We start from the raw sequence: 26,692 nt of genomic DNA, 5'->3' as shown, positions 1-26,692 counted from the left end.
TCCTAATTGTTGATAAGCTAGATTGAGTAGCTTTCTTCTCTTCTAAAGGATATATGAAAACTAGGATAGAAACCAATGAAAAAGATCATCTCCTGGAAGTCTCATAAGACTGTGCAAACAAATATGCATTCCCATCCTCAATAACTTAGAAAAAATAAAGAGAACAGTAGACTGTTAGATGCTGTTATATAATATTCAGAAGACAGCAAGGCAGGTTGGTTCAATTTTCTAAGATCAAAAGGCAAACGTATAGCAGATTCCCTTTAAAAGGAAAGAAGTGGCTAAAAACATATCAACTGATTATATGAACTTACAGTACAGGTCTCTCAATGGAATTTAGAAATACGAACGATTTCATAATTCCTGATATGAACTTCAAGTTATAGTCTCTAAATATTTGTGACTTTTATTACTCAATTCCTCATTCAGCACTCTTGCGTTTAATAATGCACTTTTGAGAGTCCTTTAAATTCAACATTTATTGTTATAGAATTTTGCGCTAAAACAATGCTCTTCAGTTTTCAAGCTCTTCTCTGTATATCTTCTCCTTTGATATGTTAAACAACTTGATGAGGTTAATGGGGTAGGTTGTTATTATCATCAACATTTTATGGTTGAGAAACCTGACTTTCAGAGAGGCTGGGCAGTTTCCAACGTAAGTGGCTCTAGTCCACTCTGACATTATCTCTTAAGGTAGACTTGCCAATCTCCCTGTGAGGTAAACATAATGGATATTAATATAGTACTATTCTCAAAAGCGCCTCATTTGCTGTGATTATTATAAAAATTAGGATTATGGTGTATATTTGGGTGAAGACAAAAATTATTATTCCTTTGCTTATCATCTTCAGCTGCCACCTAAGAGACCTATTAAAATGAATACTGCACTTTGGACTTGAAGTAGGCTTGAGGATTTTATTTTAAAAGAGGGCATTACAGTCAGGAACAAAATATTTTTATTCTTATGAAATAATAGAAAATTATAGTACAGACGGTTGTGGCCTTCTTATAATGGTAATTTATGTTTGCTAATGATACCAAGATAATCTGGAAATCTACATCTTTTGAGAAATGTTATACACTAAAATTATCTAACAAGAAAACCAAACCTTCATATGTTTCTTTCCTAGAAATATTACAGTAAAATAGATACATTTTAATAAGACTGGTTGAGAAATGAATTAATCTCTCAAAGTGACTCTGTCTTGGTAGACTCTGAAAGAATTGCCCTTTTAATTTTCAATCCCTTTTAATGACTCAGATATGATTTATAAGACTTGTAGGATTACAAGTAACTTGAGCTAATTAAAACTAATGATCAAAACAAAGATTTAAAGTTTCCTGCTTTCTTACTTTTAATTACTATGGGGAGAAACTACATTTAAAAGAACTAGATTATGTGAAATATACTGATGGCCTTCTATAAAATCAAGTCAAATTTATGAAGAATAGTAAAAAATAAAGGATTTATTTTTTCAGTTAAAACTACAACACTAAAGGAATAAATCTGAGGGCTGCACGTACTTTCAAAAATCCTCTTACTTATGAATGCACTACTTATAAAAGGCTCTATATTTTCATTATCATCATCATCATCATCATCAGCCATCATCATGAACTTACTGTAAATTCCTTGAGGACAAGGATTCACACCACAGTTCCTGGCATTTAGCAGACACTCAATACATTAAATTAAAATGGAATAGGCACAGCTTCTAAAAATGAGGTCACAATCCCTTGTTTCTAAAACACTCATAAATTAGAATTATTTCTTGATGCAAATTTATTGAATAATAATTTATATTTGTATAGAATTTTAAAGTTTATACACTGCTTTCTCATATACTATTTCAGTTGAACCTCACAGTAACTTGTAGATATCCTCTTGTTTGTTACAGAGAATTGACTGCATAATAGACTATTACTCAGATATAACTAAGATGTTTAAAAATGAGAATAAGCAATCCTGTGATCAAAATTATGTTTTGCTTTGTAGAAGTGTGGATATTAAATCTTTGGAGCTTATATGTTCCATCAACTTTTGTATTAGCAGTTAAAGTGAAATGGTGGACTATTTCACTGGGCAACATGTCACATTTAATTGTCCGTGACTGAATTTCTGCTACTCTTACACGAAAACAATATATATTTTGAAAAAAGAAATTAAATGTACTCCTGCAAAGAATGCTAATTCAATGTATTTTTAGGTACATTGCAAAAACAGAGGGCAAAGCAAACAATAAGTTCTGTCAAAATGAATCCATTGGATTGGCAAATTTTCTGACAGACTGTAAGTTTGATCCTGGTCCAGAGATAGCATGTACCAAAAGGGCCTTAAAAGTCATCCTATCCAGGCACCCATTTGGCTCTGTCAGCCAACATATTCCTCCCTTCCCTGCTTTGCATCACCCGTAGACTGGAATAGACACCCTCTCTGTAGCTCCACTCATGTTCTGTCAAAAAAAAAAAACAAAACCAATAAGGGAATTCCCTGGCAGTCCAGTGGTTGGGACTCCATGCTTTCACTGCCGAGGGCCTGGGTTCAATCCCTGGGTGGGGAACTAAGATCCCGCAAGCCACGTGGAGTGGCCAATAACATAATATAACATAAAACATAACATAACGGAAGTGTTCATCTATTAAAAAAAAATTTAGTATGTCAGAGATGAGAATAGAGCATTGTGGCATAGCACCAGAGATCTTCCTTCGTCACTTGACACTGATTTTTTGTTTTTATCTTCGTTCCCCGACCAGGGATTGAACCCAGGCCCCCACCCCACTCCACCTGCAATGAAAGCACTGAGTCCTAACCACTGGACCGCCAGGGAATTCCTGAACACTGCTCTATTAATCAACATTCTTTGTGTAAAAGCGTGAAATGGTTGCTAAACCACCCAGTTTACCTTGCATCTAGCAGGATTTCTCCAACTTAGTCACAGGAATTTAATGAAAGACCTCGTCAAATGTCCTGATGAAATGTAAATATACTGCTGCATTTTGCTTACCTACCATTCTAAAAATTCTTCAGTGAAAAAAATTATTTTTGCCTCAAACATATAGATAATATAAGTTTTTTTAAAAAAATCTGTTTATGTGTATATCTATGTTTGTTTTACTAAATTACCTGATTAGTCTCTGCAAGAAATGGGTTCATATTTCTCTCACAGCCTCCATGTAAGAAGCATTCATGATTTTACATGTCTTTGGTAGCTACAATAATATCTCCTGTAATTTTAATATAGAATTCAACTGCATTTGTCAACATCTAGTTAGAAGGCAATTAATATAGCTATGAAAGGAAGGTCATCATCACCCTTTTGTAGAGACAAGGGCATTTAATAAAGATGGTGGAAATACATTATAACTGCAGTGATAATCACAGAATTTTTAAAGACTGTGCTAAACAATCTAGCAGATGTTAAATGTTTGCTCATTTCGTTCAGTCTTATAAAATGGCAACTGGATCACCAAGAAAGAAAAGGTTAGGTTCTCAGAGAATAATGTTATTTCATTAATTGATAGATCAGTTCTCGTCGGGAAAAAACATTTAAACAAATCTTACAGACAACACAACAGAGGCTTTCTGGAAATTGAGGGAGAATTTTGACTAACAGGGTGCTTGAAGAGTGCTACTGGTATTCCGTGGGGAGGGGCTGGAGATGGTAGACTCCACATACAACAAAACACTGTTCCAAGTCCCATAATACTATTGAATGTCCCACTAGATACACACATAGGGCGAAACCCTGTTTATAAACACCTGAACCTAGAACTTAACTCAACTTTACATACAAATATAAAAGACTTTTGTCAAGATTTTAATACACACTGATTTTTCCATAAATGCAACGAACTGCCATGAAAATCCAAGGAAAATTTTACATTGTGTTGTTAAGAATTTTGTCAAAAATTGTTTAGCATTTTGGAAAATTACACTATGGATGGCCAGTGCCACTCACAGTATTTGAGTCCCGGTACAACACACTGGTGTCACCCCACATTTGTTGATAGTGCATTCACAGTATAATTAACTAGAACCTTCATTTGTGTTCTAGTTTGATCCTGATTGAATCATTACATACTGAAATACATATTCTTTTATTATAAATGACTCATATTTCTCTTTAAAATTAAAGTCAGTGCACCCTTTTTAAAAAATGTGTCTGTAGGTAGGGTATATTATCTACAAATTTTAGTTTATGACAGTAAAGAACGTGTTACAAAGTATCTGTTATAAGAAAGAAAGGGGTTGGCATTGGATCTGAGGAGGTTGAAAACCACTGATACAGAGCTACAGGGAAATTTCAAGATGAGACCATTATACTGAAAATAAATAGAATTTTTAAAGGAGAGAATGAGGATATCTTCCCTCTGTGCATCCAACCCCTGATCCTTACAGCTCCACAGAGAACAGAACTGTATTTTTAAAATTGCTCACTTTTACAGCCAGCTGTGACTACCAGTGAAGCAGAGGTCTACTTCATATACGAACCTGAATTAAAACCAGCCAGGCCTTTAGTCAGTTCAGAGCCCACATTCTTGATTACATTTGACACAATAATCATCATCATATCTTAAGACTCAAATCAGCCTGACAGTGCTCGACTCAGGGCTGCTTCTCCCAATTAGCTGAAAATTGCAGCCCAGCTCATCTTCTAGGGAATAAGTTTACATTTACAATTTTGCTGTGGTGAAAAGGCAATGAACATGATGGAAAGTGCAAATCAACTTTCTAACTTATACAATAACTATTTTAAGTTCACTAACTCTAGTAAACCTGTTTTGACAGGAATGAAAAAGTATAGGCGTTTTGTTATTATTTTTTAAAAGATACACGACGCTTAAGATAGCTAGAGTTTGGACTAGAAAGGGGGACATAAACACACACTGTGAATATTTTTAAAAATTATTTTCCCCAAAAAACTATTTTCCAAATGAGAGCTTTCGGAAGGGACAGTCTTTTATATAAAAGACATATTAAAATAATTTGCAAGTAATAGATAGGTCCTTATTATTTGGAAATGAAAAGTTACTAGATATCAGGGTCCTATAGAATAAATTTACAATAAGATGCTAACAAGAGAACACTGTCTGTTAGTGTGACACAAGTGTTATTCTATGCATCTGGTTCAAAATCATTTCTCTTCTATATCTCTAGGGGAAAAATAATCAAGGAGATTTTTGTGCATTTTATTTCCTCAATTATGATACTTTTTGACCTGGATCAAGGCAGTTTGCATGTGCTATGGGAAAAAATGAACAACAGCAAGGTAGCCTCACTTCATGGCAGCATTTCAGATGGCTGTGCTGAAGATCTGCTCAGAGGAACAATGCCCTGATGTGCCATTTTCTAAGTGGATAACAGCTCAGGGTCAGAAGACAGAAATATACAGATGAGACAAAGAAGAGGCTTAAAAAGTGAAAAAAAGAAATGCTGAGAAGCAGAAGAACTAGAAAGGCAAGAAGATGCTGGAGGGGCCTGAGACAAGGATTTTCTAGCCATTGGGGATGGGGGAATACATGGGCAGGAATAGGAATATACGACCTGACCAAGCGTGTGAGACCCATGGGAAGCAACTGCAGAAAATGATGGAGAAACCATGGAGGCTGAAGTGGAGATCAAAAGGAATAGGGAGGGAGGCAAAGTTGGGGACAGGATCACATAAGAAGTGACAGAAATAATAAATAAGAGAGGAGGCACAGTAAAGGCAATGCTTCTTCGAGTTTTATTTTTCCCAAACATCCGTATTCACCCAAAGCTGAGCATTTCTTCCAAGACACCACGTTATGAATATCCTTAATTTTATGGATATCCCTAAAGAAGAAATATATATTTTTTATAGTACAGCTATATTTATGTGGGAATTAGGATGGATTTTTAAAGAGAAGTTTTTGATGAAAGTTTTAATCATCATGTAGGAAATAAGTCAAGGCTGAATAAATGAATGTTCATCTATTATATATATTCATTTATTATATGTATGCTATATATAACATCATCTAAATTAATTTTCCCCAAAATTTTTATGATGTGAATTATTGAGAAAAGATAGTGCTAATGCTTCTCAGTGAATTAATTGATGTCTTTCTCCTCTAAGATTAGCCAACAATCTGATTATTGTAAGCAACATTTCCATAGGCTCTGTTCTCCTTTGGAAAACAAAGTTCACATTTTCTGTTGTTAGAGTAATTAAATCTTTGAAGAGTTTGTTTTAGAACTTTAGGAAAAAAAATCCTCATGTAAACCAACATTCTTTAAAATTATCTAGAAAAAAGTATACATTCACATTTTTAAAAACAACACCACCCGCTGCTATGAGTATCACGAGGTTAATATATACACAGCAAAGTTTGGCAAAAATAATCAGAAATAAGCCTTAGCAATGAAATCCGCATATTTAATTTTACTCTGTCATTACCTCAGAGTGTTTTTCCAAATTTTAGCAACCCGAATCATAAGGAAATGGAATTAGAAATCCTTTGAGTGACTACTTCTTAAATTATGGATACCATGTTGTAAAGCATCTGGCTCATTCTAGTACTGGCATGATTTCCAAAATTTAAAAAAAATGCTCTTTATATTTTGTCATTTAAATAAGCTGCTTAGTGATTAATCAACTGATTTGCTATAGCTCATTTCAAGGTATATGCTAGTGACAATACTGATAATGGCATGACACTTTAAAACTCCACACAAGTAGATTACTCAACAATTTGGTCACTTTCCTATTCAGGTTCAGTCAGGTAAGTGTAGTTATGAATTGCTTTTGCTCGCCATAGAATGGGAGTTAAATTTTTTTTATCCAATTCTTATTTTGCTCAATGAGTCCTGTGAGTGCAAAGAAGTAAAAGTTACCATATCGGGGGCTTCCCTGGTGGTGCAGTGGTTAAGAATCCGCCTACCAATGCAGAGGACGTGGGTTCCATCCCTGGTCCGGGAAGATCCCACATGCCGCGGGGCAACTAAGCTCATCCACCACAACTACTGAGCCTGAGCTTTAGAGCCCGCGAGCCACAACTACTGAAGCCCTCGGGCTTAGAGCCTGGGCTCTGCAACAAGGGAAGCCACCACAATGAGAAGCCCGCGCACTGCAATGAAGACCCAACACAGCCAAAAATAAATTAATTAAATAAATAAATTAAAAAAAAAAAGACAGAGGTATTAACATTAAAAAAAAAAAGCCACCATATCAAAATCCGTGCAAGGGGAGAGGCCAGTTTACAGGATTGACAATGAATGAGGTGGCACATCTAGGAAAGATGAACGCCATTCAGAATGACCATGCTACTGAGTTTCATCTATCTGTTCACTTGGTGTCAATGAAATTGTCGAAGTGAATTTCAACAATTTTACAGTGGTTACTTAGAAATCACTGGCTCCCCAAGCAACTTTCTAAAGTTGAGCTCAGCTCTTCCATTTCCCTGCTGGAATGACAGAAAACACCGTGAGTTTGCTACTCCCCACCTGTCTTAGAGACCACTGTGTGTGTCACTAGTGCACCTTCCTTCTTCAATAAATGTTGTCAGTAGAAACAAACAATTTGTGGATAAACTGTTTTTTTCTTTTTCCCTTTCTTATTTACAACATTTGTACCATTATGTAACTACATTCTAGGACTAATTTAATAATTAGTTTATCATTAAGTAGTTTGAGTTCTTAGAGAAAAAATGAGTCTCTAGAGGTAAAGGTGTAGCTCATCATATACACTGTAAAATTGGAGTGTTTTTGATAGGCACATACGTATCTGATTTTTCATTTGAAAATATGAATATCATAATTTTCCCCACCTGATCACGTCTTGCCTGGAGCATATTTTAAAGTAGCTCTGAAAACTTGCAATGTGTGACATAATTATTTTAATTTCATAAAAAATGATGTGATAAAAATAAAAGTATTGGTGTAGCCTTGGTGCTAGAACTAAAAATACTGCATATATGCTTTGTGGAATATGTACTCAAATGATACAATAATAGTATTAAGGATACGTTTAAAAAGTCTTGGTTATTAACCCAGTGCAAGTAAATTTAGAATTCTATACATTCCCTCATTAAATTTTAACAGTATTGACAATTCTTCCTATATATGTTAGAAGGAATAAAAGTTAATATTAATAGAATGTTATGTCTCTTCTTTGAGAAAAAGATATTATTATTATACTTTCCTAGCATACGTATTCATAAACATAAATACAAGGGGAATTTTGTTCAGCGTCCTCAACACCCATTGCAATATCTGGAAAAGAGTGAGCGCTTAATTTTTACCAAAGCAATTAATTAGAAAATGAAAAATATATGTTCATATCAGTCTTTTCACCTTAGATACTTTCATTATGTAATAATGACACTAGTACACATGTAACTGTTACTATTTGAGTCTTTTTCTTTTAAAGTTAGAATCATTAGGCTCTACCAGATAACCCATTTCAAGAGCAAAATTTGGCAAAAGTTTGGAATAGAGATGAAGAAAATGGAGAGAAACTTGCTTTTCCAAGAAGAATGGCAGATATTTGCTTAGATGCCCTCTTAGAGCCAGTCACAATGATGCTGGCAAAAGCAGAAAAGAGTTAATAGAACTATTTACATGTATGTATGTATGTATGCATTAAAACTCTTTGAAGTATTCAAAAGTAACAAGTCGCCCTACCTGAGAAAATTCTCAAAGAATCAGAGAACCCAAGATCATATAAATGATACTTCAGTGTAAACATAAGAAAAAGAAGACTTCCTTCTTTTTCTTCAAACACAAGAATTTCTGTGTCAGAATTGTCATAAAGCTGGGGTTTTGAGCTTGGGAAAGTCATAGACTCTCTGTGCCTCAGTATCCTTTCCTGAGTTATAAATATTTTGATAATGAAATTGGCAACACATTCAGTTAACTCAGACATGTAAAATGTTATAGTCATTTGGAATGTGGTCTAGCAAATTGTAAAGATGTCTGTCTCCCTGGTTGTTGTTTGACAAGAGAGAGCAGAACTCAGCCCGAGTAAGCCATCCTGCCCTTTTAATTAGGGGCTTTGGTCAAGAAGGAGTCTGCAAAATCCTGCTAGAACTGTGTTTCAACTCAGGTTCTCCAGACTCTATTGAGCAGCGCCGGCCTCTCCTCAGAGCAGACTGGGTCTATCCATCAGGAATGGTTGCCAAGTGAGAAGTATATGGAGGCTGATTCACACACACCAAGTGCTTGGCCGGGCTTCTAGAAGTGCCTATCTGCCAGGATAAAATTTTCTGTCACCAGCAGCAACCTAACAATTAGGCTAAATGCAATCATTAGCAGGTTGTAGATTATATGTTTTGTATGGGAAAAAAAAACTGTAAGAGTTAGTCCCATGTTATTAACATGTTGATGAGGATAGAGTATCAAGGAGGGTTAATGGAGTTTGTTTCAGGGAAAAAAAATATGTATTAGCAGATCACAGCAATTATAATAGACTCTTGTTTATTGCTATTTGCTAAAATAGACACTTCTTTTACTAAAGGGATCCAAGATTATTTCTGTGATTCCTAAAGGATTTATCCTCCATTCTCATTGTGGAAAGTCTCAGGAAAACAAAGATAAGTCAAATATGCTGTGTTAGAGAATCGATCTTTCTCTTTCTCTGTGATCATTGTCATTGTTGTTGTTTTCATAGTTGTCTTCCTTCTCCTTTTCCTCCTCTACTTTCTTTCTCTCTCTTTCCAATCCCTCTCCCTTATTTATCTATCCACCTATCTATATCTGTCTAACCATCCATCCATCCAAGAAAATGTTCCTAAACTTCTAATAGAATATGAGGTTAAAATAATAGTTTGAAGGGAATAATAGAAAACATCAACGTCTGAATAGAGTCAAAGGCAGAATAACACAACTTCCCTTGATTAGTATGCAAATTTATAAATTTATGCCCAAGTGAAGAGTTGAGCTAATGGCACTTGAGAATACTACTTAGGTAACATCCAGTGAAATGATCTTCATGCAGTAGCCTGGGCTGGATGCTATGCCATCTCTCTTACAAATGCTTACTGAGTACTGAGTATTGTACCAGTTACTATAGTGGCCCGTAAGATTCTTCTAGAGAAATCAGTTCCACGGTCAAAGTTCTTAAACGTATGCATACTATATAGACTATACTTTTCCTCACACATTCCCAAACACATATTGTGTATTCACAATGCAAACACTGTAATAAAAGTCTGATTAATTTTACAGAACTTTGTTTACTTTGACTTAACCTCATCATGCCTAAACCTTTTTTTTTTCCACCATGTACCCCTTCTTGAGTTAACTAGTTCTGGCAGAGACCTATTTGGAAAAAAAAAAATAGAAGAAAAGTATAGGAGGGGGATAATCAGGATGCTAAAGTCATGTGTCCACCTGATGCTTGAAATTATTACACCAAGGCATTACCCAGCCTGTTCTTGAATACTTCTACAACTTTACAAGGCAGCCTGTTCCATCTTTGGACAGCTTGATCACAAAATCCCTCTCTGCTAAGCTGAAATGTAAATTCTTAGGACTACATTACATGCTTGAATTTATCCAGCCTAATATCTCCTTAGCTTTCCTTTTCCATTCCTCTATTGCACAGTGTGTGTGAGAAAGAGAGAGAGAGAGAGAGAGAGAGAGAGAGAGAGATTATTGTCACTAAAACCCCTGTTATCTCCCCATTCTGAATGTTTTTGGTTGGCATAGTGCAGTGGTTCTCAAACTGTAATATGCATAGAAATGAGCTGGAGAATGGAAAGCTTGTTAAAAGTTTTCTGGGCCACATCCCCAGAGATTCTGATTTAGTAGGCTGGGGTAGGACACACACATTTGCGTTTCTAGCCAGCTCATAGGTGATGCTAATGCTGCTAGTCCAAGGACCACACTTTGGGCAACACTTGGGTAGTATATACTTTGATGCTCTGCCAAGACCCATGCCCTAGCTGGTGCGAATATTGGCTGCTAACAGCTCACAGCTGCCTCTCTCACTGGAAATTGGCCTCAGCTGTAGGTAACTGTTTTATCCAAGGTTGCCCTCTCCCACAGGGTGACCCAGAACCAATAACCAGCTGATACTGGAATACAAAGGCCCAGCCCCCTTGCCTCAATTCAGGACATCTCTGAAGGGACCTACAAATTCCAGATCTCCCCTTAGAATCTGCCCAGGCCTCAGGTTCACTGCAGGGTAGCTTCTCTCTCTGGCCAATCTTACCTTTGTCACATCCTTACACATGTATCTCATGGAAACACTCTTCAACAAGCCTTCTGCACACAACTCTCCATCTCAGGGAATCTTCTTCTCCCTGTTTCCAGGGAGCCCAGTCTAAGTCGGTTGGATTGTGTCTCTTATTTTACTTTTCTTTTGAACCAAGTGTATTGCCTTATATTTACATTTCATCTTTCAATATTCAGCCTACCACCCCAAGTTGTTGAAATCTCTTTGGCTACTGATACTCTTGTCTACAGTATTTGCCATTTCTTTCTGCTTTGTGTCACTGGCAAATTTGATAAGAATGCTATCTACGTCTTCATCCAAGTCACTGATGGAAATATTGAAGAGGACAGAGCTGAGATTAGATTACTGTGAAAAGCTGCCAGAACCTCCTTCCAAGTTAATATGTATCCATTAAAAAGCAATGAAGGGGGCTTCCCTGGTGGCGCAGTGGTTGAGAGTCCGCCTGCCGACGCAGGGGACACGGGTTCGTGTCCCAGTCCGGGAAGATCCCACATGCCGTGGAGCGGCTGGGCCCGTGAGCCATGGCTGCTGAGCCTGCACGTCCGGAGCCTGTGTTCCGCAATGGGAGAGGCCACAACAGTGAGAGGCCCGCGTACCGCAAAAAAAAAAAAAGCAATGAAGGGAGCATAGGCCTCAGGGACACAGATTTAGGTTTGAAACACCAGCTCTGTCTAAGTAGAGGTCAACAGCTATACTCACAGCTAAAAAGAATAATGCCATTTTAGCCTGCCTGTTTTTAATAGGCAACTTAGGTATGACTTACATATTAAACATCAATAAATCATATCTCACTATCAAAAAAACATAAAAATCATAAACAATCATTATGAATTCATGATTATTATTCGCTTAATTTGTCTCAGGATGCAATTTGTGTTTGGTCATTTTTGTGGCGGGTTTGTTTCATTTAAATTTTTAAAAAGAGGTTGTGATAAAGTTGATGTCTAATAGCTAATTCAATTTCACTATGTAGATTTAAAATACTTGCAATGTAAAAGAAAAACACAACTCCTCAGGAATTGTATGAGTAGCCATGAATCTATGAAATGCGGGTTAAAATCTCCAAAAGGGCTTGGATTAGGTTTGTTTGACTTGCTTTAAATGCTCTATGGCATGAAGACACTGATTTGCCACAGAAAGATGTAATGGGTATCATATTAGGGATGTGAGGAAGCTAACTGAGAAGCTGAATATTAGAAGATATTTAAAACCCACAACCACTGATTTGAATGTGGAATTGATTTCTCGCAAATTTGAATAGTTTCCATCTCTTTGGATGAATACTGATGCTAGGCAGAATGGCCAGTGCATAAAACATTGGCTGGAGGCATGTGGATACTGCTTTTCTTTCTGACTATTGAATAAGTCACCATGTACCTCAAGGAAGTATTTCCCATCCATTTTTTCTCTTGAAAAGATAATACCTGAGCATTACCTTCCTAATAAAAATGTACTAAGGATTTTTTTTTTTTTTTTTTTTTTTTTTTTTTAGCGGTACGAGGGCCTCTCACTGTGCTGGCCTCTCCCGTTGTGGAGCACAGGCTCCGGACGCGCAGGCTCAGCGGCCATGGCTCACGGGCCCAGCCGCTCCGCAGCATGTGGGATCTTCCCAGACCAGGGCACGAACCCGTGTCCCCTGCACCGGCAGGCAGACTCTCAACCACTGTGCCATGAGGGAAGCCCATGTAGTAGCCCATTTAAAAGTCCATGGCTTTTAAAAAGCCCAAGGAGTTTTAAAAGGAAAAAAAAAATCCTATCTGGAAATGCTTTCGATTGTTACTAAATTGGGAGTAAGTTAAATAAATATTAGCAGGGACCTCCCTGGTGGTCCAGTGGCTAAGACTTTGCCTTCCAATGCAGGGGGTGCAGGTTTGATCCCTGGTCAGAGAGCTAAGATCCCACATGCCTCGTGGCCAAAAAAAAAGAACCCAAAACATAAAACAGAAGCAATATTGTAGAAAATTCAATAAAGACTTATAAAAATGGTCCACATCAAAAAAAATATTTAAAAACAGATACAGGCAAAATACATTTACAAAAATAGGAAAGAAAGTGCTAAAAAATGTTAAGGTTGATTATTTCTCAATGTTTAAAACTTTCTACAGTAAGTAAATATCACTTTACATTAGGGGAAAATTGTTTCAAAATACAGAAGAAACTTCCAGACACAGAACAACGGTAGGTAAAATATAAAAACACAAAACCAGAAAGGCACAATCTGGGCTCAAAAAGAAGACAAATAGCTCTGTGGGTCAGAAATGACACAGAAACACAAAGTAGTATGCAGGGTTGAAGACATGAAGCTGTTGGACTCTGGGAAGTAGGTAGTGGCTGCCAGGAGTTCAGAATCTACTGGCCTCAAGAATCTGAAAATGCTCCATGTAAGACAAAGAACCTGAGCCAGGCTCTTTGCCTCAATTAGCTAGGAATAGTATCATGCTTCCCAAGTGGTAAAAGAGGTCTAAGAAAGAGGTGCTGTTAAACAGCACCTAGAACTGCTTCAATGACCCCCCTTTGGGGGAGGAAACTGAAAAGAATAAATTCCACAAAATTCACTAATACTTGTTTTGTATATTTTTAATACCAGAAATGCATTTGAATTAATGGTTTACAGAAAGAAAATAAATCCCTATTATAAACTGAATGAAGCCAAAAGGTCTCCACATCAGATGACTGTTAGAATTGGAGAGATAAAATTACAAATCAAATGATGATTATATCCATTTTTCAAAATAACTCAACTTTCTAAAAATAAACTCCAGCTAATTTATATATTTTATTGAATATTTTAAAGATTTTGAGAATGATAGTGATGGGAAGACAATGAAAAATGCATATATAATTGAAAGTAATATAATGGATGCTGTTGATAACATTAATGGTTCAATTAAACGAAGCAAGGGAAACTTTCTCCCATTTGTTTTAATTTTAGATACCATAATATTAAATTAATGAATGAAAAAAAGAAATGTCTGTTGGTGTCCTATAACTTTTGTTTAGGAAACAATTATAATTTTTTTAAATTTTAGAGTCTTTTCATCGGTAAATGGTATGTAGAGGCATTTGTAAGCATATATTTTGGTGTGCTAGTAGGGCCTGGTTTAGGACTGCAGGACCGGGTTAAAATTAAAATGGCTACTTGGTTGCACCACCAGGTAATTTTCCACACCAGTAAATCACCAATGCTATGATTCCAAATGTCTCCCTTTGTATGCAATCCCTGAAAGCTAGAAACATTCTAACTGCTTTGAAGGAAATGACATAAAGTGAAGCAGGCAGTTGCCACCATGAAACTTTTAGATCCGTATGGATCATGACACTCCCTGGCCCAGAGCCCCAGGATTTCGCATTACAGATATTACATTATCTTATTGTAAGATGGTGAGAATTCTTATGCTTCATAATCAGTTGGGAAGATTGGGTCTCGGCAGTATAAAAACGAGAGTGCCTTGTAACTATATATACAACTGTCTTGAAGAGCCTAGAGAAACGTCCTCATACTGCCAAAAGAAGTGTACCTAAAAGAGTTGCTAACCGATTGAATTTTTCAATGTACCAAATCCTCTTTAGTCCTTAAGATGGACTAGAAGGTTTATTTTGCATGAGAGGGATTAAAACTAGGGTTACTGTAAATTGAGAATTTTGAGCTGGTGGCTTTAGGGTCATTTGTAGCATTAATATTTATGACTATAACATGCTACAAATATATCATAAGCAGTCTCTGACTTAATAAGAGGTTGTATCAATATTTTAAACAAACGTCCTGTTAGCATCCTATCACATTCTTTACATAGCTTCAAGGGCAGCAGAAAATCTTCATCTTTTAAGTTTCTGGAAATAATCCAAAGCCATTTAGTGCCCAACATCTGATGAACTGCTTCACTCAATACACAAACAATTATTGAATACAATTATTCAGCAAACACAAGGCTACAAAATAATACAACAATCTTCTGAAGGTCATGAAACAGTCCCTAGGTAGTTCCAGAAAAGGAATTTCAAAAATGTTTTGAGAAAGGACAGCATTTGTGGCTAGAGCATAAGACCCTTTTATGAAGTTCACATGCCTGTCCCTCTGCTAAATAAACAAACTGACAACCAAGCACAAATTGTGATATTATTTGCTTTTCTTTCCTGAAAATAAATCAAGTTTGTTTGTTTTTATTGTCAGAAAAATTGGGGTATGCTTTTGGGAATATATTACATATGAACATATCATCTATCAGGTCTCAAGAGGAAAACAAAAGAGTGCTGGGAGCAAAGGAAAACCAGAAGATTAGTTTTAAGGGAAATAACTCTGGGTCAGTGTGAATGCCAAGTGAGTGTAGAGACTCAATGGTTAGGAGCACAGAAAAAGGTGGTCACGATCCACCAGGCAAAATATGGAGACGATTTAGGATGAGGTGAAGATGAAGAAGAGAGATGAAGAAAAGGCAACAGCTTCTAGAGAAATTTTTGAAGTAGAAGTCACAGAATTTAGAAGTCAGTTTAATACATGTATTAGCAGAGAAGAGAGAGGGAGGAAAAGGTAGAAGGTAATTCTTAAATTTCCAGCTTTAGAGACAATTAAGTTAAGCAATTAATTTTCCCTGAAAACATAGGAAATATAGCATTGTTTTAGGGGCAGATAATGCCTTCTACTTTGGACATTTTGGAGCCTGTAGATAGTGCAGATGGAAATGTATGGTAGGTGGCTGGAAGTATAGTTCTATAGATGAGGAGAAAGATGTGAGATAGAAATAAAAACTGAGGACTCTTAATGGTAGTTGAAGTTGACAGACAAAAGTACTTGAAATGTGTATAGAGAAATAAGAGAGAATTAAGAATGGAACACCAAGATTTAAAGGTTGTATACAGCAAACAGAGCTTATATTGATTATTGTTACAACTCTCAAATTTGTATCTTGAGTCCCAACCATTGCCTAGAACTTAAGATTTTATAACCGCTATCTACTCCACATCTCCACCTGGATGCATAATAGACATTTCAAAAGTGGCGTGTCCACATCTTCTTCCTAAAACATGTTGCTTTTGGAGCCTTCTCCATCTCAGTAAATGGGTGCCCCCATCTTCCAGTTGCTCAGGCTAAAAACTCTGTACTCTTCCTTGATGCCTCTCTTCCATACCTAAATCTAATCCATTACAAAACCTTTTGGGCTCTGTCCTCAAAATGTAGTAGAAGTCAAACATTTCCTCCCTCCCTCCCTCCCTCTCTCTCTTTTATTTTTGGCTGCGTTGGGTCTGCGTTGCACGTGGGCTTTCTCTGGTTGTGGCAAGTGGGGGCTACTCTTTGTTGCGGTGCATGGGCTTCTCATTGCGGTGGCTTCTCTTGTTGCCCAGCATGGGCTCTAGGCGCACGGGCTTCAGCAGTTGTGGCTCGTGGGCTCTAGAGCGCAGGCTCAGTAGTTGTGGCGCACGGACTTAGTTGCTCCGCGGCATGTGGGATCTTCCCAGACCAGGGCTCGAACCCGTGTCTCCGGCATTGGCAGGTGGATTCGTAACCACTGCACCACCAGGGAAGTCCAGTAGAAGTCAAACATTTCTTACCACATTCACCTCTCCTATTCTGGTCCAAATCACAGTTGTCTCTCGACTGACTTATGACAACAGTCTCCTAATGGTTTCACTGATTTCCTTCAGTCTATTATTGCAGAGGGGCCAGATAAGCTAAAAGATGCCACTCCTCTGCTCAAAACCCTCCAATGACTCCCATCTCATTCAGAGTAAGAGCAAAAGTCCTTAGAGGGGCCTATAAGGTCCGATGTAATCAGATTCCTCTTACCTCTCTGAACTCCTTGTCTACTAGACTCTTGCTTGCTTGACCCATTCCTATCATACTGGTCTCCTTAAGGTTCCTCCAACATGCCGGGCATACTGAAGCCTCAGGGCATTTCCAGTTATTAGAACCCTCCTGGACTGTTTTTCTTCCAATTATCCACAGGGCTCACATCCTTAGGTCCTTTAAGTTTTGCTTAAAACTCACCCTTTCAGTGAGATCTTTCTTTTTTTTTTTTTTTTTTTTGCGGTATGCGGGCCTCTCACTGTTGTGGCCTCTCCTGTTGCGGAGCACAGGCTCCGGACGCGCAGGCTCAGCGGCCATGGCTCACGGGCCCAGCCGCTCCGCGGCACATGGGATCCTCCCGGACCGGGGCACGAACCCGTGTCCCCTGCATCGGTAGGCGGACTCTCAACCACTGCGCCACCAGGGAAGCCCTCTTTCTTTTTTTTTTAAGTATTTATTTGTTTATTTGGCTGCGTCGAGTCTTAGTTGCGGCATGCAGGATCTTTAGTTGCGGCATGTGAGATCTAGTTCCCTGACCAGGGATGGAATCCGGGCCCCCTGCATTGGTAGTGTGGAGTCTTAGCCACTGGGCCACCAGGGAAGTCCCCAGTGAGATCGTTCTTAAGCACCATATTTAAATAATAGCACTTCTCTTCCACCACTTGCTCACTCACACACTTACACATTCTCAACTGCTTTCCCTCTTTATGTTTCCACATTTCACTTATCACAATCTTATATACCATACATGTAACTATTTTATTTGTTAATGTCTGTTTCTCACCTTCTCCTTCTCCTTCTCCTGTAAGTAAGCTTCATGAGGGTAGGGATTTTCTCTGCTGTATACCTAGTACCAGAACTGAGCCTAACTAGCACATACCTAGCACCAAAATATTCACCAAGTGAATGAATTCTTAAAATGTTTATGACAGATGACATTTACTGAGCTCTTACTATGTGCCAGGCATTGTGCCAAGCACTTCACACTTATTATATTACTAGAGAAATTGGAGAATTGCAAAATAGTATTGTTTTGGAAATCAAAGAAGGGAAAGTTTCAACCAGTAGAGCTGATAAACAGGACCAAGGTCAAAAAGAAGTCAAGTAGATGGATAAATAAAATAGGGCAATTAGTTATTATAAAAGTTATTGACAATCTTAATGAGTCCTTTTCTCAGGAAAGTGGAGGTACTGGGGAAGCCAGACTGAAGTGGGTCCAGGCATAACCAGAAGCTGGAGAGGAAACAATAATGTCAGTTACTACTTTAAAAAAATTTTGATGGTAAGGGGAAACAAGGATAGCTGGATAGAAAAGTTGGTATCCTAAAAATGTTCTTTTAGGACGAGGGAACTTGAGCATGATGGTTGGCTGAAGGGGAGGGGCAAGAAGAAAGAAGAAATTGAAAATCCCAGAGAAAGGAAGCAGAACAGTTACTAAAAAAATACGTTGGATAATGTGAAAGAGATCCAGTGTTCAGCTAGAGTAGCTCTTTGCTACACACAGAATAGGGCTCAATAATTTTTCTCCCTTTTCTTCTTTTTTTAAAGTGAAAAAGAGAAAGGACCTAGGAATAGAGAAGCAAGAAGTGATTTACAAGGGCTTCATGGTTGCCAAAGATGGAGAACACAAGTGATAATTGTTCAATTTCTCAACTATTAATTGTAATTATTAAAATTTGAAACATATTATTAGAGCAGACAGGAGAATACTGAGATATTATTTTAAGGATAGTGTATTTGCATGCATGTCCATGCATACACATATACACATACATACATGTACACACATACATGCTAAATCTTTCTTAGAACTTAGAGAGATTGTTCAGGTATCTGGGAGCTTTTGTGAGGAACTTCCATCCATGATGAACCCTCTGATACTAGGATCAGCCCCTCTACTTGATGAGTTTGCTCCTTGCTGATTAGTAGTTGGAGAAGCCCTCCTATACCTACAGACAGACAATTCAGAGTTAATGCACATTTCTTGTTTAAAGAGTGGCCTTGGAATAGAAATAAGGAAATGAAATCTCATGACAGTGTCATCATAAAGTCATCAGCCAGATGGCAATCCTTGAGATCTAATCCTTAGGGGCTTCTCACAGTAATATGTAATATCACATCTAATATTATCGTATTCACCAATTCATATCTATTCACAGAGATTGAAGGGAAAGAAATGAACTTGCAGAAGCCCACATTTCTGGCTTTCTATGTTAACATGGACTCTATAAGTCATACGATCAGGAAAACAAAATATTTTCCTACATAGGTCACAATGATGATCTATGTTCTGATATGAATTGCTAAACTACAGAGTTTACTTGAGAAGCAGCTTTTGCTTTTATTCATGAATGGTAGAGCAAGTCCTTTTAGGTGCACGTAGCTATTTATATTTATCTATATAAAATAGTAATTAAAGGTCCAATAAAAGCCAGTATAGAATTTGAAGATTCCTCTGACCTATTAATAAACTTAAATTGAACCCTAAAATATAAAACAAAATTAGCTCACTTTCGTTTTTGATTATGTCTTGAAACTACAGCCTGCCAGTATATGATATCAAAGTAAAGTTCTTCCAAGTTACACTTTTTTTTTTTTTTTTTGTGGTACGCGGGCCTCTCACTGTTGTGGCCTCTCCCGTTGCGGAGCACAGGCTCCGGACGCGCAGGCTCAGCGGCCATGGCTCACGGGCCCAGCCGCTCCGTGGCATGTGGGATCTTCCCGGACCGGGGCACGAACCCGTGTCCCCTGTATCGGCAGGCGGACTTTCAACCACTGCGCCACCAGGGAAGCCCCAAGTTACACTTTTTATATCTTGTTTAACATTCAAAATTTTAAAACTGAAGTAAAGATTTTATTGCTTCACATAGGCTTCCAAATGCACAAAATTTTTGCATATATTTATCTATATGATTGAAAGTTTCAGTGCAGGCAATATATCAGTGCTCAGTGGTAAAACCTGAACCATGAGAACTGATGTAATCAGAATGCTTTCAACAGTCTCCCCTACCTAAAAAGTCTTGGTTATAGATATATTTCAAAGACATGAGATACTTTTATTCCCCAAACCCAAATATCAATATTAAAAATTTCTCCTTTAAAATTATGTTTATTAGGATTAACAGTAAAAGTGTTTATATTCTGTGATAGTTGTAGTTTTTGAGACTTTAAATGGCAACTCTAGAAGATGGATAAATAGAAAAAGTAAGGTAGAAACAAGGAAATAGAATAATGTGAACTACTTTGTAAAGGAAATACTTTTTATTTACAAAATTTGGCAAAATCTCTTTCTGAAATAATACAGTATGTAATTGTTATAAATGTATGCTAAACTGCTTAGGGGAACTTAAACAAAGATGATCTAGAGCAGGGTGATCAATAAAATTTTCTGTGATGACGGAAATGTTCAATTTTGGACTGTCCAATGGGGAAGCCACTAGTTACCTGTGGCTCTTGAGCACCCGAAAGGTGGCTGATGAGCCAGAAGAAATGAATTTTAAATTTTATTTAATTGTAATACTTTAAATTTAAATGGCCACCTATGGCTAGTGGCTACCCTACTGAACAGCACAAATCTAGAGGAGGATGATGATGTTACTTCACTTCTGGGTTTAGCTGGACGAGATACTGGATAAAAACATCAAAATGCAGAAGATCACATTAAGAGTTTTCTTGTTCTTTATCTATCTAGCATAAGATCTATAAGAATGTAAAATAAGAGAAGATGTAGCCAAGTAAAATATGGTTTAATCTGTGCGGGTGACACACAGAGCATACACCGAATGTGAACTTCCCATGTAAAGGTATCATTAGCCAGGCTTCCCTGGTGGCGCAGTGGTTAAGAGTCCGCCTGCCGATGTAGGGGACACGGGTTCGTGCCCCGGTCCGGGAAGATCGCACGTGCCGCGGAGCGGCTGGGCCCGTGAGCCATGGCCGCTGAGCCTGCGAGTCCGGAGCCTGTGCTCCGCAATGGGAGAGGCCACAGCAGTGAGAGGCCCGCGTACCGCCAAAAAAAAAAAAAAAAAAAAGGTATCATTAGCCAATAGAGAACCCAGCTCTGCTCATGCCCTTTCACACTGACCAGAACAACCACCAAGCCCAAATGGTCCACTTTTATGACTACCCTATGCTAGAGTATACTGTGCATGAATATACAACCTACATGACTATACCGTATTTACTCAGATTTGACTGGCTCTCTCTCCAGGGAACTTCATGCTGTCCAGCTACAGCATGATGGTTTATCAGTTTCTTCTTTCCATACCCTTTGTGGCAGACATTCTCTTTTGGCTGGCTCAACCCAAATTCCTAGATACTAGAGGTGGTTTTGTGGCATAGTTCTGACCCGAAAGTTCCTGAGAAAGCCACTGTTTTCCTGACACCAGCACTGCCCCTTCTGCTGCTGCTTCTTCCTGCTGGAATGCTTATGTTCTGAGGGAAATGCCAAGAAGAACAAGGAGACTTCAGGGTTGACATTGCTGCACTATGGAGCCCATGTCATGACCTGCCCGACTCTGAACTTATCACAAAGTGACAGAAACAGACCTCCATTAGGTTAAGCTATTGAACTTGGGTTTTCTGTTACTTGAAACTGAAAGCAATCCTAATGGATATATTTTTCTTCTGTGTTGAGTTACTGGCACTCCAGAACACTTGTAGTTAGTTATTTTTTGTTTGTTCATTTACCTATTTACTTAAACATGTTTTGGGGGTAGATACTATGTGCCAAGCTAAGTGCTAGGTCATATGGTGGACAAGCAGCCAATGTGTATACCCCAATGTGTATACAGAGCAAACATTCTCATAAGAGACAAAGACCAACAGACACTTACGTACAGTGTAGTGAGATAAGCACTATAATAGAGTGTAGGCTTTGGGGCTGGTAGTCAGAGAAGGCTTCCTGGAGGAAATGGCATTTACACTGAGACCTGGATAATGAATAGAACTTAACCATGCAAAAAGGAAGGAATAATACATCTACCACGTCAGCACATAATAGAGAAGACAGAACATAGCTATGAGGAAATGAAAGTAGCTCAATGTTACTTAATTATGGGGAGGGGAGATTGAGGAAGAGCAGAAACTTAGGCTGGAGTTTTAAGGAAAGGCCATAACGTGCAAGATCTTGAAGTCATTGAAAGGAGTGTGGACTGTCTTCAAATAATAACGGATAAGCCACCAAAGCCTTTAAAACTGGGTGGGGGGGAGCTATATGAATATACTGTATTGAGAAAAATCATCCTGCGTTCTATGTAGAGAATGGGTAAGAAGCAGGAAGATGTAGTCATTTAAGCAAGACATGATAGTGGAAGGGTAGGGAGGAAGAGAAATAACTGGATTTGAAAGCTATTTAGGTAGTACATAGCTTTGTGATAGCTTGGCTACTGGGATTGTATTCAATAGAAGGAAGAGTCAAGCATGAGTTTCCAATTTGGACAACTGAATGGGTTGTGGTAATGTTCACTGGAGAGGGATCATAGGAAGAGAAGTAGGTTGCATTTGGAGAGAGAGGTTGTAAGAGGACAAAGATGAGTTCAGCTTTGGGCCTATTCAATTTGAAGTTCCCGAGGGACATTAAAATGAAAAGAAATCAATAGGATATGCAGGTCTGAGATTCAACGATCACGCTCAGCTGCAAATGGTATAAATGGAGAGTCATCAGCAGACTGAAACTACACAAGTGGATGAATTTTCATAGAGTATATGTGAGAAAGAAACAGGGAAGAACTTTAGAGGCATGAATCAAATTAGCCTGGCAAATAACAGATTCTCTACGGGCTAGCAAAAAATGTAATTTGGCTTTTAACTTTCTATTTTACTTTACCCATTGGAGAAATAACGATATACCTTCCTTAGGTGGTAGCTTTTTAGGGACCAAGTCCAAAAATATAAACCGGAAGCCCCTTCTCTGAGGAATCCAAAGACCTAACGAAAATGATCAGAAGAAATGAGAGGGCTGTTTGGAGACTCAAGGAGCATGAAAGAGTGGCATAGATGGGATAGACCTCTCTTGAAGCCCTAGTTTTGTAAAATGAGTAAGCCTTCTTTTTGGCTCCTTCTTGGCTTACATTCCCTAAACTCACCAAATTAATCTCTCATCTTAGTTTGCCTACCCATAGAGGCCTCTCTTTGAGAAGCAGGTATTTCCGACTGAGATCTTAACTACTGACTCTCTGATACCAATCGATTACATATGAATAAGTCTTCCTGAGCCTAATCTGCCCTCATTTAACTGAACAAACAGCAGATCTGTATTTGGAGCAGAAAGTACAAACCTTGCCAATAAGAGGAGGCAGTAACTTGGAGAATTTTTTTTTTATCAGTTCCCTATTCAACCAGGGTTCTATTGATAAGGCCCCAACTATAACTCCCCAACTTCAGGTTGAGTCTTCTTTTCCATGGCCATCTGAACACTCACTGTCTGGAATTTAGGGCTAGAGCTGCTCTATTCCCCCAGGATGACCAGCTCAAATCCAGTTTCACAGGAGTTCATACTCTTCAATCTTTAACTCGGTTTCAAGATTAACCTGATCTCTCAATTTCCGTGTATTAATAGTTCCTTACTCTTAAGAGTTTTTGCTTAGTTCAAAATCTGTTTTTGTTTTCTTTAATGGTGGCCTTTTTTTCTTAATAAAGGCCACCTACCTGACTTGAGTAAGTCATGTTATCTTCTGGAACTCATTTACCTTTCCCTGTGATCTTCCTTATCACCCGACAGGTGCTATTTCTGCCTCTGTTTTCTGACAAAGCTGAAAATGAGTACCCAATAATCCTTGACTTGCCATAGCATGAACAAGGTAACTCTAAATTATGTAGAGTCATCATTCAACAAATATTTACCCTGCAGCATTATTTCCAATAGCCAAGATATGGAAGCAACCTAAGTGTCCATTGATAGATGAATGGATAAAGAAGATGTGATGGAATACTACTCAGGTATAAAAAATTGGTATCTTGCCATTTATGACAACATGGAGGGATCTAGAGGGTATTATGCTAAGTGAATAAGTCAGACAGAGAAAGATAAATACTGCATGATGTCACTTATATGTGGAATCTAAACAAAACAAAACAAAACAAAACAAAATGAAAACAGGCTCATATAGACAGAGAACAAATGGGTGGTTGCCAGACGGAAGGAGGGGGTAAAAGGGCGAAATAGGTGAAGGGGATTAAGAGGTGCAAATCTCCAGTTATAAATAAATAAGCGATGGGGATGTAATATACAGCATGAGGAATATGGCCAATAACATTGTAATAACTTTGTATGGGGACAGATGGTTACTAGACTTATTATAGTGATCATTTCATAATAAGTGCAAATGTCAAATAACTATGTAGTATACCTGAAACTAACATACTATTGTACGTCAGCTACATTTCAATTAAAAAAACACAAATATTTACCAGCTCCCTACTATATCACCTGGTTCAGGATGTGTCAAATAAGAAAGATAGCCTCTGTCCTCAGGGAGGTTAGGCTAATGTGAAGGACAAACATTAAACAATTAGTTACATAATTCATGTATTTGTTTATAATTTTGTTTATAATTAGGATAAATGCTAATGAAAGAACAGAACAAGGGGTTAAGAGTGAATAATAAGGAGTCAGGACTTAGTTTGAGGAGATGGTGTCTCTAAGAGCTGTTGATTTCCATAGATATATAATGGGAAATGAAGTTATGAGTCTTGTTACACTACACAAATTTTCCCATTGGGTGTGTGGAGGGAGATACAATGCCGGCACCAGAGACAGCTATAACTCCATCACGAAGCCCAAAGTGACTTCCTTGTCAGACTAAAGATGGGGCAGTTTGTGGCATGACAGAATAGAACAATATTTCTTTGGATAGGGCTCTCAAAGCAGACTAATAAATGGCTCTTTTAGTTACAAATCCATCTTTTGTTTTTGTCTAATTGCTTAGTTATGTCACTACCTTTCTGACTGTGGGCAAGGCATTTCATTTCACCAGTCTTCGGGTCCCTCATCTTTAAAATAAGTGGACTTAGGCAAGACTGTGAGTTTGGTTGGCATTTGTCATCTTGGATCCTCCCAAAGCCCTGGTTTAGCAGGATGGGAAAACAAATCTGCATTGTCCACCCAGTGTCACTACCCTATCATTAGAAGCAGCAAATAGTTTTAGAAATAATATAGTTCATACCTTTTATGAATGCTTGCCCAAGAGGCATTGACGTTCTCTGTTATCATGTGTACTTTTCTGGTATCATCTGCAGAATAATCCCGAAGAAGTTTCAGTGCCAAGTCATTTGCCACATCTACATTTATCTGCCACTGGCGGAGGTCTTTGGCCAACTGCTATAGATACACATGGGAAAGAGAATGAATGTCAGTTTTCTCTGAAATCTCTAGTTGCACTTTCTTAAAATGCTTCATAAACAGCTTCTGAATCCTCGGGTCAGAGCATGTCTACATGATTGCTTTTAACCTACCGTGTGTAGTTCAGTCAAACATGATAGTATAAGCTAACCCATTTTTCATGACAAAACTTTTCAAATCCAGCTTCTTGAGCAATAATCAGTATCAGGTATCTCAATTTAGTAGCAGTTAACTGGAAACAAACTTGGCTTAATTGTTTTTATCATGGGAGAGAACAAACTATAAAAATAAGCTCTCAAATAATTGTTGAGTATGTGACATATACCAAAATTTGAACAGAAGAAAATATCGCGTGTTATCTCTTTTCCTCGTCATTAACTTGTTGAATTGTTTATGTAATTAGTGCCATCTACTGGCATTCAACTAAAGCTGCATACGGAAAATATTAAGCATCAAAAAAAACCCAGTGCTGTTATTCTAGTTATGAACTTATTTAAAGGATCGGTTTATTCATAATACTTTAAAAATATCCTACTTTAAAATAAGAATAAAATTTTAAATATAAGAATTTTGCTAAACCAAATGGTGTATGTTTTCTTCTTTCTTTATCTTTAACAATTGAGTATTATCAAACCATGTATTTCATCACTTGAAATATCATATATTAAAAAAGAAATAAACCAATGATAGGTTTATCTGGATGCATATTAACCCCAAGTTTCTATTAAACATTGCTTCAAGTGCGTGGAAGAGGCTTCCAAGCATTAAGGTATTATTAAATTACAAAGATAGTTATATCAAATCCAATATAGTGGGTTAAATGGACAAAGGAATAGTAACAAGCAATTCAAACAAGAGAAAGAATAAAAAGTTTTTATAGAAAAGGAAAAAAATAAACTCTCAAAACATGAAAAATAGGAGTATTACAATTTGACACCAATTAAGTTAAAAAAATAATAAAATCCAAAGCTGGAAAGACTGTAGCCAAACTAGCACATTCATATACTACTGATGGGAACAGCATCTATTAGGACAATTTGGCAATATATATCAAGTGACATACAAATGCTTATTCCCATTGACCCAGTAATCTAATTTTAGTATTTTCTCCCAGTAAAATATTTAAAAGAAAAGACATACATTATAGGAATAAAGATCTCCATTAACTAAGATAGTAAAAAATGAGAAACAATTTCAATGTTTAATGAGAGGACATTAAAATAAGGCAATATACATCAACCCAATGGTCTAATATGCAGTAAATGTGCACAGAAATCACAAGTTAAAAAAAAGAAAAGAACACAATTTCTACCTTCACTGTATTTCTTAAATCTGTAAGAGTACATTAACATGAATTGGAAGGGTAAAAGAGAA

General features: G+C 37.5%; 1 protein-coding gene across 2 annotated transcripts in view; it reads right to left on the bottom strand.

The window, feature by feature from the left end:
* DMD (dystrophin) overlaps nt 1-26,692 on the bottom strand; it is a 2,087,389-nt gene that overhangs the window by 501,788 nt on the left and 1,558,909 nt on the right. For both annotated transcript variants that reach the window (XM_081221405.1, XM_081221404.1), the window contains exon 54: nt 25,143-25,297. In XM_081221405.1, the coding sequence (XP_081077531.1) occupies nt 25,143-25,297 (155 nt within the window). The remainder of the gene's footprint in view (nt 1-25,142; nt 25,298-26,692) is intronic.

Source organism: Mesoplodon bidens, assembly GCF_964165515.1.
Source record: "Mesoplodon bidens genome assembly, chromosome: X".
In the NCBI taxonomy this organism is placed as follows: domain Eukaryota; kingdom Metazoa; phylum Chordata; class Mammalia; order Artiodactyla; family Ziphiidae; genus Mesoplodon; species Mesoplodon bidens.
This window is presented reverse-complemented; position numbering and strand designations above follow the sequence as displayed.